Source organism: Benincasa hispida, chromosome 12 (assembly GCF_027475165.1).
Source record: "Benincasa hispida cultivar pf3 chromosome 12, pf3_genome.v1.1, whole genome shotgun sequence".
NCBI classification, from domain to species: Eukaryota; Viridiplantae; Streptophyta; class Magnoliopsida; order Cucurbitales; family Cucurbitaceae; genus Benincasa; species Benincasa hispida.
Genome location: NC_143489.1, coordinates 3,979,262 through 3,995,502, shown reverse-complemented (window position 1 = coordinate 3,995,502; position 16,241 = coordinate 3,979,262). Strand labels below are relative to the sequence as shown.

Below are 16,241 nucleotides of genomic sequence, written 5' to 3'. Positions count from 1 at the left end.
GGTTATATGTTATATATGATATAACATATAGTTATGTATATATGTTTAATAAATTAGTTATTATATATATATATATAAAATATTAATTTTGTTAAAATTAATTTGTTTTTAATTTTATTTTATTTTAAATTAGTGAGAGGGAAATAACTTTCATCCCCTTAATTATCTCTGCTTAATTCTCTCTGAGAGAATGTGTGTGGTGGGGTAGCGGTTATTCATCTTCTACGCAGAGAAGATTTGACAGAGAACAGTGAGTTCGTTTTTTGTTGTTAAAAAAATCTCCCCATACAAAATTTTATCCTCTACTATCATCTCTAATTTTTTTTTCTCTCACCAAAATTCTAAAAGTCCATAACTACTTGGATTCTCATCCTAGAGAATATAGAGGAATCCAATTGGTGGTGTCCTTTTTGGTTCACTCTTTGTTCGTGATTTTCGGTTCGGGGGATTTCTTGAAGATCACATCTTCAAAGGTAAGAGTTTTCTAATTCCTAATTCATTTTCTTTGTTTTATTTTGTGAGCATGTTTTAAAATTGAATTATTGATTCATATCTTTGTTTCTGCAAAACTGATTTTCTGTGAAAATTGAAAATTGGGACGATCCTTTTCCGTTGCGAACCTTCGTCAGTTCCTTCACACAAAACTTATAATTGCCTAATAGCCAAAACTTGAACAAGAGAGGTTAGTTCAGATATTTGATTTTTAAGCTCATTAAATTCGCTTACCTCTTATTCTCTCTTGTTCTCTTCGTTAAGCCGCTTGCTTCATATGAAGCGCATAGTAAATGTTCAAATCGTTTGCCATGAGAAAACAAGTAGACACAAGTTTTTTTTTTTTTTTTTTTTTAGGTTTTTTAAAATAAACAAGTCAAATTCAACTAAAAGAGATTAATTGGCTTGCCTCCCAGAAATGGCATCATTTTATTCGAAGTCTTTTCCGGTATCGTTAAATTCTCGAAAAGAGCCCCAAAACAAAAGAAAATTGATAATACAACTACTCCTATCACTACAAAAATGTAGTAATATTGGTAAGTGTAGGGTTGAACCACAGGGAGGCCAAAAATTAATTCTCTCATAAGCTAAATTTGACAGTAAATACGCAGTAAAAACTAGGGTTTTGATTTTTGGATAATTTGAAAATATACAGAAAATTAAAATGCAAAGGATAAATGTAATTTATGAATGGAGTCCATCTAATTTCTAGAGTAAGAGGGAGAATTCTATGCAATTTCTATCATGGACCTCGATAATTAAACAAATGTTTGATTCTATGTATGCACAACTATCAAATTGATGTGATTTAACTAGTCTCTATAAAGGCTGATAACTAATTAAATCAAAATCAATCAAGCGTCTTAATTATCAAATAAGATCGGAAAACCAATACCCTAATTAAACTATATGCTCTTAATTCTACTGGGTTCTCAATGATCATATAAAATTAAAAGTCATATACATTAAGAATGAGGATTCGATTGTGTGATTAACTGACAGGATAACCTTTTTCAATTAACCAACATATACTTTGAATCTAGATTAAACGTGCATTACCAAGACTCAAGTCCAACCTATAAATCTAAGCATTCACATTGAATCTTTTGCTACAGGAGTGAATTCAAGCACAGACGAACATAAAGGAAATGCACAGGCTCGAAATCAACTAGCTAAAACATGCGATTATGATAGGTTCGTAAACCCGACACATAAGTGCAAATCTAAATTATAACGAGATTCAAAGAAAGCACGAAATTGAAGAACGTAAAATTCAATCAAAGAAATCTCAAGAAAATTGCAACGAACCTCTTATTCAAAGAAATTAGACAGATTTACCTCTTAATCCATAGACAAATCAAGAATGATCATCCAATCCATCAATTACAACCCAAAATAAAATATAAAACTAACCTATTGATATTGAAACTACAAAGGAAAAAGAAGAAAGTTAGGCCTCTCCTCGACCTCCATCAATTTTAGCCTCTCTTTAACCTAAAAACCACAGATAGTATATACAGAATTAGTTGTAGCTTTGCAACATTAGGGACAACGTTGCAGCGTTGTCCTCTGTATTAGCTGAAGAAAGGCACACGCAGATGGCTAGAAATCGCATCGAAGAATCCGTAGCGTTGCAACGTTAGGGACAACGTTGCAACGCTACCTTGCATCTGTAGCTATTACCATTCAGCATTGCTCGAGCGTTGGGCTTAGGCATATAATGAGCGTTACGACGCTCTAATTAGGGTAGTTTGGTCATTTCTATTCTTTTGAAGTCCGGATGCTCAAATCACCTCCAAATTACCTCAAATTAACCCTGTTTCTCATCAAATGATCAATTTTACCCCTTGGTTGCTCGGTACCTACAAAATAAGACAATTAACATATAAAATCCATTAATGAGCCCAAATTAATATAGGAATTATAGCTCTTTTTTAGAGCTATCACTGGCTATAGGTGACATTTACAAACCAACTTGAGGGGGAGTATTGGATTTCCTTTTATTTATCTTGTACTATTGGATGTTTAATATGTATATGTTTATTATTTATGTCTGTAATATTTTTTTTCCTTTTTTGGTAGTTGGTATTTTTTTTTTCCTTTTTTGGTAGTTGGTCTTTCTCCTATATAAGAAGACCTTGTATTTGATTCATAAGTAAGAAGAATAATATTTCACTATTTTCTTCTAGTTTTCAAGTCATACACAACCAAACCACTACTTTATTTCCCATATTCCCAAAACTCTTATACATATAACCATAGTATGTAGTCTATGTACAACAAGACTCCAAATTATATAAACCTACGATGCAACATGAGATTATCGTCGTGCGGCAGTGGACAACTTAGCTTGATTCAGGAACTTGATCGTTACTTGGGGGAGGGGAACATAAAACATTGAAAGCATGAGCTAAAGTCCAACGAGTGGTAATTTAATATGAACATAAGTTTTCTCTTTTTAAAATATCGATGAAGTTTGTCAAATTATTCAGTAAATCATTGGCAAAGTATAAAAAATTCAGTAACATTTTAAACATGTGCTAGTAAAATATTGACATGATCATATCTCATATAAAGCATACAATAAAGCATTCATGGGTTATTAGAAAACCACACAAACTCTATACCCAAATACTTGTTTATAACTATGGGTTACTCTAGACAAGGATATATGGTTGTTCTAGACATACCACACATCAACTATCCCCCACGGCGGTAAACCAAATATAACAAGGTCATACGTGCACGTAGAGCTGCCTTAAGGCTAAATAGGGTACACACCATAGGCCCAGATTCCTCTGGACTTACCGGTATACTCTGGTCTTACTTGATCCTGATAGCCCCTTAATCGCCTAGATGGCGCTATAGGCTCAAGTTCCTCTGACTTCCTGGTATATTATGGCCACATTTGATTCCGTTAGCCCCTTGATTGTCTGAGCAATGCTATTGAAACACATTCAAGTAGTATGGAAAAAATAACCATTTTTCGGGTACAAGAATTAGTAGTTTGAAACCACTTTTCTTAAATCATTCAATATCATTTATTCTACAATAAAGAGGGTTTCTTACAAAATCAATATATATATATACATAGATTGCACGATCTTTTTGAATTTAGGTAAGATCGTGAAATTTTGTAACATCAAGATGAAATAAACTCATTGCTCAAAAACACTAGAAAGTGCACAAAACTCATCACAACACGTGAGAAAGTATTCCAAATTCACCATAAATAGAAAAAACTATCCAGATTAAGGGGAAAAAAACATGTCAAACAATTTCCAATCTTGAAGTTGGGCATGTCTTTCAATGGAAACATAGCCAACTTGTTAAGATATAGCTGACCAAAAAAATCAGAGTCTTAAATTTCATTATGCATTTTTGACCCTGGAATAAAAAAGTAAAACACTAAAGTTTTGGGTTCAATTTTGGTTTGGTTCGTAGGTTTTAAAATGAATATTTACCTATAAATTTTGAATTTAACTTCCAGCTAGTCCCAAGCTTCAAAGTGCCACATTTTTATGTTTGAATTTTGAGTATAATTTTTATCTAGTCCACTGATTTCAACATTTTACAGTTTTATGTTTAACTTTTCATTAATGCACACTTCGGTACTATTTTGTGTTGACTCCCAGTTGATTGATTTAACATAGTTATCAAGTGAAAATTTAATATTAGTATTAAGACCAAGAATAACTTTCGTGAAAACTAATTAATTGTATTTATTATAATTTAAATTAAAGAATAAACGTCTAAGAATAAAAATAGGTATTCAGTAAAAAAAAAAATAAATTAAAAGATATAAATCTTGAAATCTAATAATAAAATAAAAATAAAACTTAAAAGTAAAAATTTTAAAATTGAGGAACTAAAAGTGTGTTTGAAACTTTGAACTAAGTTTTCAATTTTAGATATATTTAAATAATAATATGTTTAATTAAAGTATGAGTTACATATGTGGATTAATAATTTATTGTATTGGGTTATTTATAAGATTGGGTCATATTATGTGATCTAATTAATCAAGGTCAATTGAGTATGGACTTAATGGATAGAAGCTTGCTACTAGTTAATTAGGGTTTAATGGGAACCCTAATTGAACTAGTATATAAAGAGACCTTAGGCTATGGTGCCAATATACCAAAACAATAAGTAATTAAGCTTTCTCGAATCCCATCTAGAGAAAGATCCCACTTAAGGCATTCGAAGTTTTGGTTGAGGAAGACAATAGCCATTTAGAGTCATTATCAATTTGATACGTATATATTCTTGACAATTTGGCATGAATGATCCTAGGGTTTATCTATTTAATATAGATATAAAGTAATTATGCTAACAAGTGGTATCAGAGTATGAATTTCATGTTGGATTGTTAGTTTTATGCATTTTTCATTGGTATTGTTGATTAAATTTTGGTTTCGGTAAAAAATTTAAAGTTTTTTTTTTTATTTTATTTTAAAAAATGACCAGCTTACTATAGCAACGTTGTAAATCTCACTGGTGGTAGGTAGGAAATCTCAACAATCATTTTTTTCTTCGGCAATATGTGTTCTTGCAACCCCTATTCTTGTCGGTGGTATTTGGCATACCCATTACCGATTATGAATGATGTGCTAGCGGTGGATTAAAGTGAATTTTTTTGTTGATTATTTTGATTGTACATGGTTTCCTAAAGTATATATATATATAAAATAATTTTAGTTTTATTATTGTCAAAATTGAGGATGTCCAGTTCAATATTCTTGACAAAAGTCCACCAGTGTGATGAAATCTATTGGAAAAGGTTAAAGACCAATTGAAGGAGTTGAGTCTCTAATCGTTTGCAAGTTTTGCCTATCAAGACTTTTGGTCAATGACTGACTGGAGTTGCCATCGGACGAAGGTATCGGTCAATTACCGATTAAAGTATTGCCGGCAGTTCTTGGTTTTAATTATCAGTTTTTTTTATTCTTTAATTATTAACGGATGACTTTATGAATTCCGTTTTATTCTTTAATTCTTAATGGATGACTTTATGAATTCCGTTTTAAACTTGATTAATAATGGAAAAGTTAATGTTGTCGCTGTTTTTTTTTTCTTTTTACTGAAAAGTTATGTTAATACTTAATTGATGAATATGAGTTTCTAAAACTCAATTGTGATTGATAATTTTAGACACCGGTGGTTTTTTTTTTTTTTTTTTAAAAAAAATTTCCTTTTAAAAAAAACCAACTGAATTCAATTAATTTATTTTTTAATAATTTGATAATATTGAATTTGTCAACTATTTGGATTAATTGCTGATTGAATTTCTTGCCAGCGTTTCTAAGTTTTCTTGATTAATAATTTGGTGAAATTCTTGAAAATAATTCTTAGTTCTTGATTGATAAGTTTGTGAATTAAAATCTACAATTTGATTTTTTTTTGTGATATTCACATGTTTATGTTGCTTTAATTGTATTATGTGTATGCAATTATTGAGTGAATTTTGGTAAAGGCTATTTGGTGTTCTTTCTCCTTTATTTTTGTACAATAATATTATTATATTATTGTGTCTTTTATTTTAGATTGAATTGGTAAAAAATAATATGTTATTAAAGTAGTCTCTATTATCTAGATCAGTTTAATTATGAAATATAAGATGTGAATATTCATGAATTTACGTGGATAATTATCGACCCAAAGGAAGACAATTATTTGGCCAAATTATGGGTATGCATGTGGTAATAGGTATGCGGTAATTATAAGGATTACTCATGTGAAAAATAGTCGGTCCAAAGAAATACTATTTTTTGACAGAGTTTATGGTCAGTACTTTGATTACTATGTTGAGAGTACCATTTACAGTTGGTGTTTTTGCCCAAAGGCTGGACATCAATGTTGTATTAGGTATCTTGTTAAAGGAGCCCACCACATAAGTGAAATTATTTTGTTATATTTTAATTGTGAGCATATGTTTTGTTGTTTATTAATTCAATTGGTCTTACTCAAATATCTGAAAATCTGAGTTCAATCCCTAAGTTGAATGGATCGAACTTCAAGATTTGGAAGGAAAGCCTAGAGATATTTTTTGGTGTATGGATTTGGACCTTGTATTAAAGATCGATAAACCTATTTCTACTGAGGAACAGTCAAATATGGCTCATATAGAGAAGTAGGAACAGTCAAATCGCATGTGTTTGATGATCATTAGGCACTCCATTCTGGAATCTTTTCGGGGATCTATCATGGAAAAGTGAAAATGCCAATAAGTTCCTAGCTCAAATTGAGAAATATTTTTGCTAAAAATGAAAAAGGGAAAGCAAGTAGTGCTTTTACTTCTTTAACTTCCATGAGGTATAAGAGAAATGGGAACATAAGAGGGTACATTATGGAAATATCCAATCTCGTAGGTAAATTAAAGGCATTTGATATCGAGATAAATTTAGGTGCCAATAGTTGCTTAGACGTCTTAGAACTAATACATACAGATATTTGTGGTTCTTCCCTACAGCTTCTTGGAATGAACAACAATATTATTATGTTCATAGACGACTATTCAAAATGTGGGTAACAATCTTAGGACGTTTTCAAATCTTTCAAAGCTGAAGTTGAACTTCAACTTGGAAAGAAAATTAAGGTTGTCAAATATGATTGTGATGGTGAATACTATGATAAATATGATGGATTAGGTGAACAACGTCCAAGGCCCTTTACCAAATACCTAGAGAAATGTAGAATTGGGCTATGCAGGGCAAACCCAACATAAATGGTGTGGCAGAAAGAAGAAATAGAACACTTAAGAATATGGTAAGAAGTATGATTAGTCATTATTCTTTATCAGAATCTCTCTAGGGTGAGGCACTAAAGACTGCAACATATATTCTCAATAGGGTACCTAGTAAATCAATAGTTAAAACCCCTTACGAACGGTGGACACGAAAGAAGCCTAGTATTAGGAATCTTCACATATGGGGTTGTCCAACTAAGGTTGGGCCTTACAGATCTAATGATAGAAAATTGGACTCAAGAACTAAGCTGTTGTTTTGTTGGGTATTTTGAGTACTCTCGGGATTTTAAGTTTTATGATCCCACTTCTAGATCATTGTTTGAACAGGAAATGCTAGATTCATTTAGGATTTTGAGTTTGGAGGAAAGGTAACATAAGGAAAGCCGTCTTTAAAGAGGAATTAGTTTCCTTTCTTAATGTGGTTATAGATGATGTTCCGGCTACAATTCCTGACATCACCATTGAACCAATTATAGATGAAGACAACATTGAAGTCTCCATTGTTGAACCTAAGATTCAAACTCAACAACCTCAAGAAGTGCCATTAAGGAAATCTACTAAAGAGAGAAGAAGTAAAATTCCAGATGATTATATTGTGTTTGTTCTAGAATATCAGGATGATGTGGCCATAATGGAAGATGATCCAATCAACTTCTTACAAACTCTACAAAGTTCTAACTCTAAAAAATGGATAAACACTATGGAAAAGGAAATAAAATCCATGAAAGACAATGACGTTTGGGAACTTGTTGAATTGCCATCATGGGTGAAACTCATAGGTTGTAAATGGATATTTAAAACCAAAAGGGATTCGCATGGCAATATCAAAAGATATGAGACTCGTTTTGTTGAAAAATGGTTTTACTTAAAAGGAAGACATTGACTACAGAGAGACCTTCTCTCCGGTTTCATTGAAAGACTCTTTCAGGATAATCATGACACTAGTAGTTCATTTTGATTTAGAGCTACACTAAATGGATGTAAAAATTTCTTTTCTCAACGGGAACATTGTTGAGACGATTTATATGATACAACAAGAAAACATTGTGTCTGGTAATTCAAAATCTATGGTGTGTAAATTGAAAAAATCTATCTATGGTCTCAAGCAAGCCTCTTGCCAATGGTATAAAAAATTCCATAAAGTCATAATCTCCTTTGGTTTTGAGGTGAATATAGTGGAAGATTGTGTATATCACAAGTTCAGTAGGAGTAAGTCAATCTTTTTGGTGTTATATGTTTATGACATACTCATAGTAAGTAATGGTGTAGGTTTATTGCATGACATCAAGAGATTTCTTAAAAGAAATTTTAAGATGAAGGATCTTGGTGATGTTTCTTTTGTATTAGGAATTGAAATACTGTGAGATCGTTCTCAAGGTATTTTGAGATTGTCATAAATGAACTATATTGAAAAGATCTTGAGTAGATTTGGCATGAAAGATTGTGCATCTGGAGATACCTCCGATCGCTAAAGGTGATAAATTTCAATTAGGTCAATGCCCCAAAACCACACTTGAGACTAAGGAGATGCAGAAGGTTCCCTATGCATTGGTTGTTGGAAGTCTAATGTACATTCAAGTGTGTACGCGTCCAGACATTGCGTTCATCGTTGGAGTGTTAGGCAGAAATTTGAGCAAACCGATGATGGATCATTGAAAAGCAGCCAAATGAGTTTTGAGGTATTTACAGAGAACAAAAGAATATATGCTTACTTATCGGAGTTCAGACGTTTTGGAGATCATTGGATATTCTGATTTCGATTATGCAGGATGCCAAAACATTTTACGATCCACTTCAGGCTATATCTTTATGTTGGCTGGAGGAGCTCTATCTTGGAAAAATGTTAAACAAACACTTATGGCTTCTTATACCATGGTTGCAGAGTTTATAGCATGTTATGAAGCAACAAGTCATGGAATATGATTGCGAAATTTTGTCACTAGGCTACGAATAGCGGTTGGCATAGAAAGACCACTAAAATTATTTTGTGATAATAAGTTGGCAGTAATGTATTCCAACAACAACAGAAGCAATACAAAGTCAAAGCATGTAGACGTAAAGTTTCTTGTTATTAAAGAAAGAGTTCAAAATGGTCAAATTTTGATAGAACATATAGGAGCAAACTCTATGATGGTAGATCCACTGGGAAAAAAAAGGTTTACCACCTAAAGTTTTTCATGAGAATGTTGTTCGCATGGGTGTCAGTCACTATTATGATTCCATGGTTTAGTGGAAGTTTGTTATTAAGGATGTTCTTTGACCTTAATTTGTTTATTTTATATATAGAATAAAGTTGATGGTTTAAGTTTTATTATCTTAATTTGATTATCATGCATGCGGTTTTGCAAGTGCGGTTTAACATAACGTTTTAAGAATGATCTCACTAAGAAATTTGGACCAGTTGGAATCAAGCATGATCTAGATCACTTTGTATGCAACTTCCTTGTTATCCATCTATACTTGATCTATGTCATTGAATGTATTGGAATTGGTGATGAAGGAAAGTTTAATTACGAGGATAGTGACAAAAGCCGCCTTGATTCTGTGCTAATACAAGAGATGGACCAGATTGAACTAAAGGGAATTCTATTATTGAAATAACCTATTTATGCGTGCTTAAGGTTTGTGTGATTTAATTATATCAGATACACAGACATAGCCCAAGTAAGAGATTGTTAAATATGTTTAAATAATAATATGTTTAATTAAAGTATGAGCTATGTATGTGGATTAATAATTTATCACATTGGGTTATTTTATTAGATTAGATCATATTATGTGATCTAATTAATTAAGGCCTTAGATTTCTAATTGAGTATGGACTTAATGGGTAGGAGCTCATTCCTAGTTAATTAGGGTTTAATGGGAACCCTAATTGAACTAGTATATACAGAGACCTTAGGCTATGGTCCCTAATATACCAAAACAATAAGCAATTAATCTTTCTCGAATCCCATCTAGAGAAAGATCCCACTTAGGATATTCAGAGTTTTGGTTGAGGAAGACAATAGTCATTTAGAGTCATTATCAATTCGTCGATGGAATGTGATACATATATATTCTTGACAATTTGGCATAAATGATCTTATGATTCATCTATTCAATATAGATATAAAGTAATCATGCTAACATTCAAGTGTTTAATTTTGATAATAAGCCATTTTGAAAAAAAAATTGAAGTGTTCGACAACTTCTCAAAAGAACTCTTGGAACACTTTTAAAGCTTATTTTAAACGATTTTTATCATAAGATTTAAATAAAAATGATTTTTTGAAAAATATTTTTTTGTTCTAATTAATCCAAGCCAACTCTAACGAGACTAGACGCAAAATTTTGGGACTAAGTTTGGACTAAAAAGGGTTTGGTTTTTTCTTTTAATAATAAATTTATTATTATTATTAAGAAAAATAGAGGAAAAACGGGTCGGACTTATCACCAAAACCCGTCCCAGGGTCCAGGACCATTTGACCGGTCGGGCTACTGACTCGAACAACTTCCATTTCCAACTTCCGAGCGCGACTTAGAAAAGCCAAGCCCCACCGAATACGACCAGAAAAATTTCCCGAGGCATAAAAAAGGATCAAACACAGGAACAAGGACACCATCTTCACTTATCTGCTCCTCTCATAAGGTCGGCCCTGCAAAGCTCCCAAAATTTCAGCAGAAGTAGCCCAGGTCAGTCCACACAGGCCCTCGATTTCATTTTTTCCTATTACCCTTTATTTCTTTTGTGGTGATCATTCAAATGGGTTCATTGATTCTTGATTTTTGTTTGCAATTGTAAGGTGGGGAGGTTGAGGAATCGTTAAGATGAGGTTGTTGAAAGTGGCAACGTGCAATTTAAATCAATGGGCTATGGATTTCGATTGTAATGTGAAGCACATCAAAGAGTCTATTGACGAGGCTAAACGTGCTGGAGCTGTCATTAGACTTGGCCCTGAACTTGAGATTACTGGATATGGGTGTGAAGACCATTTCTTGGAGCTCGACACTGTCACTCATGCGTAAGTTTTCTGCTTGTTTTTATCTCAATTCGGTTGTTATTATCTGAAAATATCCCCATTTGGTTATGGGAAATTGTTTCCGACTTTTCCAACAAAAGGCAATTTGTGGGGTCTCCTTTGTTAATGCCATTTCTGTAAGCTTCATTCTTGGAAGTGTATTACTAGACATATTTGGTGGTTTCAAGCTTCTGGGGTGCTGAAATTTCTTGTTTTAGGATACTTATGCAGATGGGAATGCTTGAAGGATATACTGTTGGGTCCTTGGACTGATGGGATATTGTGCAGCATTGGCATGCCTGTTATTAAAGACTCCGAGCGTTACAATTGCCAAGTTCTGTGTTACAATAGGAAAATTATTATGATACGCCCAAAGATGTGGCTTGCAAATGATGGGAATTACCGGGAGCTCCGGTGGTTCACAGCATGGAAGTTAAAGGACAAACTTGTGGATTTTCAGCTGCCTAAAGATATCTCCGAGGCTCTGTCACAGACATCTGTGCCTTTTGGCTATGGATATATTCAGTTCCTAGACGCGTGAGTTCCAAAATACTGGTTTAATTTATTATTGTTCTTTTTGCAAGTCCAAAATTCTTATGTACATGTAACTTCTGAATGCTGTATACTGACAGGTTGATAATTGGATGTTGGATGTTTTGTTGGTAATTGGATTTGTAGAGAATAAACAAGGTCTGATGCCTAGTATGTTCAATCTTGTTAGAGCTGTTGCCGCTGAAGTTTGTGAAGAACTATTTACACCTATTCCTCCTCATGCTGAACTTGCTTTGAATGGGGTTGAAGTATTTATGAATGCCAGTGGAAGTCATCACCAACTAAGAAAATTGGATGTTCGTCTTCGTGCTTTTATCGGTGCTACTCATACTCGTGGTGGAGTTTACATGTATAGTAACCACCAGGGTTGTGATGGTGGCCGCCTTTACTATGGTATGCATCATTCTTTTGCATAAAATTTAGTCAGTGTTGCTTATATAGTGACGGTTCTTTCATTGTATTCATGGTAACACAAATATATTTATATGTACTTTGTGTGGGGTCATTTTTAATGTTCACATGCTTATATGTGTAGCATATTGTGCATATTGACATTTGTAGTTTGCAGAAGAAAACAAAGGGTTAATTGAAGTTTATGTTTTGCTGCAGATGGATGTGCTTGTGTCGTTGTAAATGGTGATCTGGTAGCTCAAGGCTCACAGTTTTCTTTGAAGGATGTTGAAGTTATTGTTGCCCATGTAGATCTTGATGCGGTATGAAAATAGTTTCTAGTTTCCTTGGACTTCTTCAAACAATGAGGCATGTGATGATTTATTGGATCCCTTTATCTCACATTTATTAACTCAAGTTACTAACTCCATTTTTGCCTTATCACAAGTCATAAATTAGTTTCAACTGAACGGTCACTTGTTGAACTTAAATGATGGGTGTTCTCTGTGAAGGATGCTATGGTGGTCGCAGTAGATATTTGGGAGATACTCTACAAAGTATAGGGTTCAAATTGTTTATAATGATTTTAAGTTCTTGTTGTCTCCCGAAATTGGCCTGAGGGTGGCCGAGAGCCTCTGCAAAAATTGTGTCCTGGTCTATGAACATAACAACATGTGGAGCCCTGATATCCCAATGCTTTGAAAGAAAAAAAATTTGCTGGAGTTTTCTTTTTCTTCCTGTCTTTTTTGCTGAACATTTGGTTTTAAGAAGTTTGCCTGCTGACAGGTTGCTAGTCTTAGAGGATCTATCAGCAGCTTTCAAGAACAGGCAAGCTATAAAACTAAAGTTCCTTCTGTGGCAGCCCCGTACAGTCTATGTCAATCATTCGACCTCAAAATTTCCCTTTCAAGTCCACTTGAGGTTAGTTGCATCTCGTTCAGTATATTTCAATAGTATTTTAGGTCATGGTGTCAAAGGCTGATCTTTCTCAACTGCAATGTGATTGATGATTTGTAGATTAAATATCACTGTGCGGAAGAGGAAATAGCCTTTGGACCCGGTTGCTGGTTATGGGACTATTTAAGACGAAGTGGAGCTTCTGGATTTTTGCTTCCTCTCTCTGGTGGAGCTGATAGCTCCTCTGTTGCAGCCATAGTAGGCTGCATGTGCCAGCTTGTCGTAAAAGGTTGGTTTTTTTGTTTTTATTAGCCATGGACACAGGTAGAGTAGCACTGTTCTGGTATCTCTATTTTGTAAATTCAGCTAAAGTAGCATACGGCGAAGAATTAAGTCAAATGAACAAGGGACTGTCTAAGTCGTTGGGTATTAGATTATTGGCAGTGTCTCCATCACATAGGAGGACAGGCAACAATTTGAAGGTAAATAAATGATCTCCAAAGAAATCCGTGTAGAACGTTAACAGTAAAAAACTATGCCTTGAAGAACCTTACAAAAACCCACTCCAAATTTTGTTAATAAATGGAATATAATTAGAAAACTCAGCTTCAGACCCAATAAGAAGCATGGGGTTTTGCTAATTCCTACACTTACCACCAATCATTCACAACTTGTACTTTCTTGGTTGTTTCTATACATTGGCTTGCAGAAATTGCAAATGGAGATGAACAAGTGAAAGCTGATGCAATACGGATTGGACATTATGCTGACGGAGAGTTCCCAACTGATAGCAGAGAATTTGCTAAACGAATTTTTTATACTGTATTTATGGGTTCTGAAAATAGGTGCGTAGAATGGTTAAGTTCATTTTTCCAATCACTATAGGTAGCTGAACTAGATCATGTGCACATCAACTGTATCCCATGGAAGACATGCTTGACCTTGCTAAAATTTATAGCAATGCTTTAATCCATGAATTCATCTTGATTTATTGTCTGCATTTTAACATGAACGTCAATTTGAACATAGTCCAGTTTGGGGTTCTCATCAGTTTATAAATCTTATCTTTTAATCAATAGGTCATACAATTATGCCTTTTGTTATAGCTCGAAATCTGGTATCATTCGCTAACCATGCTTGCTCCTTGTAGCTCTGAAGCGACACGTACAAGAGCAAAGGTCCTAGCACATGAGATTGGTTCATGGCATCTTGATGTTTCCATTGACGGGATTGTTTCAGCATTTTTATCTTTGTTCCAAACACTCACTGGAAAACGTCCACAGTATAAGGTGAAAATACCTATTTTTTCTCCTTTGAGTTCAATTGTATTGTGTACAGAAGGACAGGGTAAGGTGCTTTTCTGCAAATTATATTTTCTTCATGTTGAGATGGTTAGGTTGATATGCTTCGTCTAAGTAGAGCAACACTACATGATTTTATCGTTATGCCTATCTTTAAGATATTTGAACTGTTCCGATTGTAAGCTATTTATGTCTTAAGCGTCATCTTTGTCTTGTTTTGCAGGTAGATGGGGGATCTAATATTGAAAATTTAGGTCTGCAAAATATTCAAGCTAGAATCAGGATGGTCCTGGCTTTTATGTTTGCATCACTCTTACCTTGGGTACATAGCAAACCAGGATTCTACCTTGTTCTGGGTAGCTCCAACGTCGATGAAGGATTGCGTGGTTACTTAACAAAGGTTCGATATTATTCAAGCTATTTCTTTTCCCTTCTTGAATTTTCTATAGATGTGTACTATAGAACTGCCATGTTTTCTTTTTGACGAGCGTCACATCTCATGTTTGGATTCTCGAGGCAGTATGATTGCAGTTCAGCAGATATAAATCCAATTGGAAGCATCAGTAAGCAGGATCTTCGAGCATTTCTTAGATGGGCTTCCACCCATCTTTGCTACTCATCGTTGGCGGATATCGAAGCTGCTCCACCTACAGCTGAGTTAGAGCCAATACGTTCTGACTACAGCCAGGTTCTTTGCTTCCACATCTCATGCTTTTCTTTTCCTCTGAAAATTTTATCATTAGATGCATTTTATCCCAGAGTTAAATCTGGATTTATATAAATTGTTTTCCGATGTTTATTTATTTATTTATTTTTTTGAAACAGTTGGATGAAGTTGACATGGGAATGACTTATGAGGAGCTCTCAGTGTACGGAAGGCTGCGAAAAATTTTCCGTTGTGGTCCAGTGTCGATGTTTAAGGTTCATTCAATATTTTCACATAACTCCTCCTCACTCAGACAGTCCTTTAAACTTCAGTGACTCTTCTTGTTTCAGAACCTCTGCTACCGGTGGGGAGCTAAGTTAACTCCGTCTGAGGTGGCTGAAAAAGTGAAACATTTCTTCAAGTATTACTCCATCAATCGACACAAAATGACCGTACTAACGCCATCTTATCACGCCGAGGTAGGTATCTACTATTGTATTGGAATTTATGGTAAAAAGAGGTATCACAATATTACAATCTACATGCATATCTTTCGTTATTTAGAGGTTTACTGAAATCTCATCGCAGAGCTATTCTCCGGAGGACAATCGGTTCGATCTTCGTCAATTTCTCTACAATTCGCGATGGCCGTATCAGTTTCGGAAGATTGATAAACTTGTAAAAGAGTTGAATGGAGATAGTATTGCCATCAAAGAATCAAGTGGTATGGGGGTCGTAGCAGCAGGCTCAGGGAATCCCAATGTTGGACTTTAGTGTTCAGAGGCATAAAGAACTTTTGAGCCTTTTTTTCCCATCAAATTGAATGCTGAGGAATTGGATTTTGTCATAATGTCTTTGTTTATTTGTTTTGAGAATAATAAGGAATGCTTTGTAACTTAAGAAAACAGAAAATTTCACGTATGCAGCAGAAGCTGAGATTATTGTATATTCTTTCACCAATTTTAATATAAAAATAAGAAGTCTTTCTCTTTTTATTTTTGGCGTTAAGTTTCAGTTTCCATTCAGTTTAATTTTGAATTCTAGGGGGAGGTCAAATATCATTCTCAACATTAAACCAGAAAAGAACTTTATTCGCTTAATATATATATATATTAGCTTAGTATACAATAATATATATATATATATATATATATAAAAGAAGTGTTATTTTTAAAAACATATATTCAATCCAATAAATTAAGATCCGAGGTTAT

The 16,241-nt window shown here is 33.8% G+C and overlaps 1 protein-coding gene across 5 annotated transcripts; it reads left to right on the top strand.

Moving 5' to 3' along the window:
• Nucleotides 1-10,751: 10,751 nt before the first annotated feature.
• LOC120067790 (carbon-nitrogen hydrolase family protein) lies at nt 10,752-16,022 on the top strand. Of its 5 annotated transcripts, none has more exons than XM_039019373.2 (14): nt 10,752-10,915; nt 11,026-11,244; nt 11,473-11,778; nt 11,963-12,186; nt 12,403-12,506; nt 12,970-13,104; nt 13,201-13,369; nt 13,790-13,925; nt 14,231-14,369; nt 14,605-14,781; nt 14,902-15,069; nt 15,207-15,302; nt 15,378-15,506; nt 15,616-16,022. In XM_039019373.2, the coding sequence occupies exons 2-14, from the start codon at nt 11,051-11,053 to the stop codon at nt 15,799-15,801; spliced, it is 2,163 nt and encodes a 720-aa protein (XP_038875301.1). In that variant the 5' UTR covers nt 10,752-10,915; nt 11,026-11,050; the 3' UTR covers nt 15,802-16,022. The 5 variants fall into 5 exon arrangements, with proteins under 5 accessions (XP_038875301.1, XP_038875304.1, XP_038875302.1 ...); XM_039019376.2 differs by having other exon boundaries at nt 10,756-10,915; nt 11,874-12,186; XM_039019374.2 differs by having other exon boundaries at nt 10,772-10,915; nt 11,460-11,778.
• The last annotated feature ends 219 nt before the right edge of the window (nt 16,023-16,241 follow it).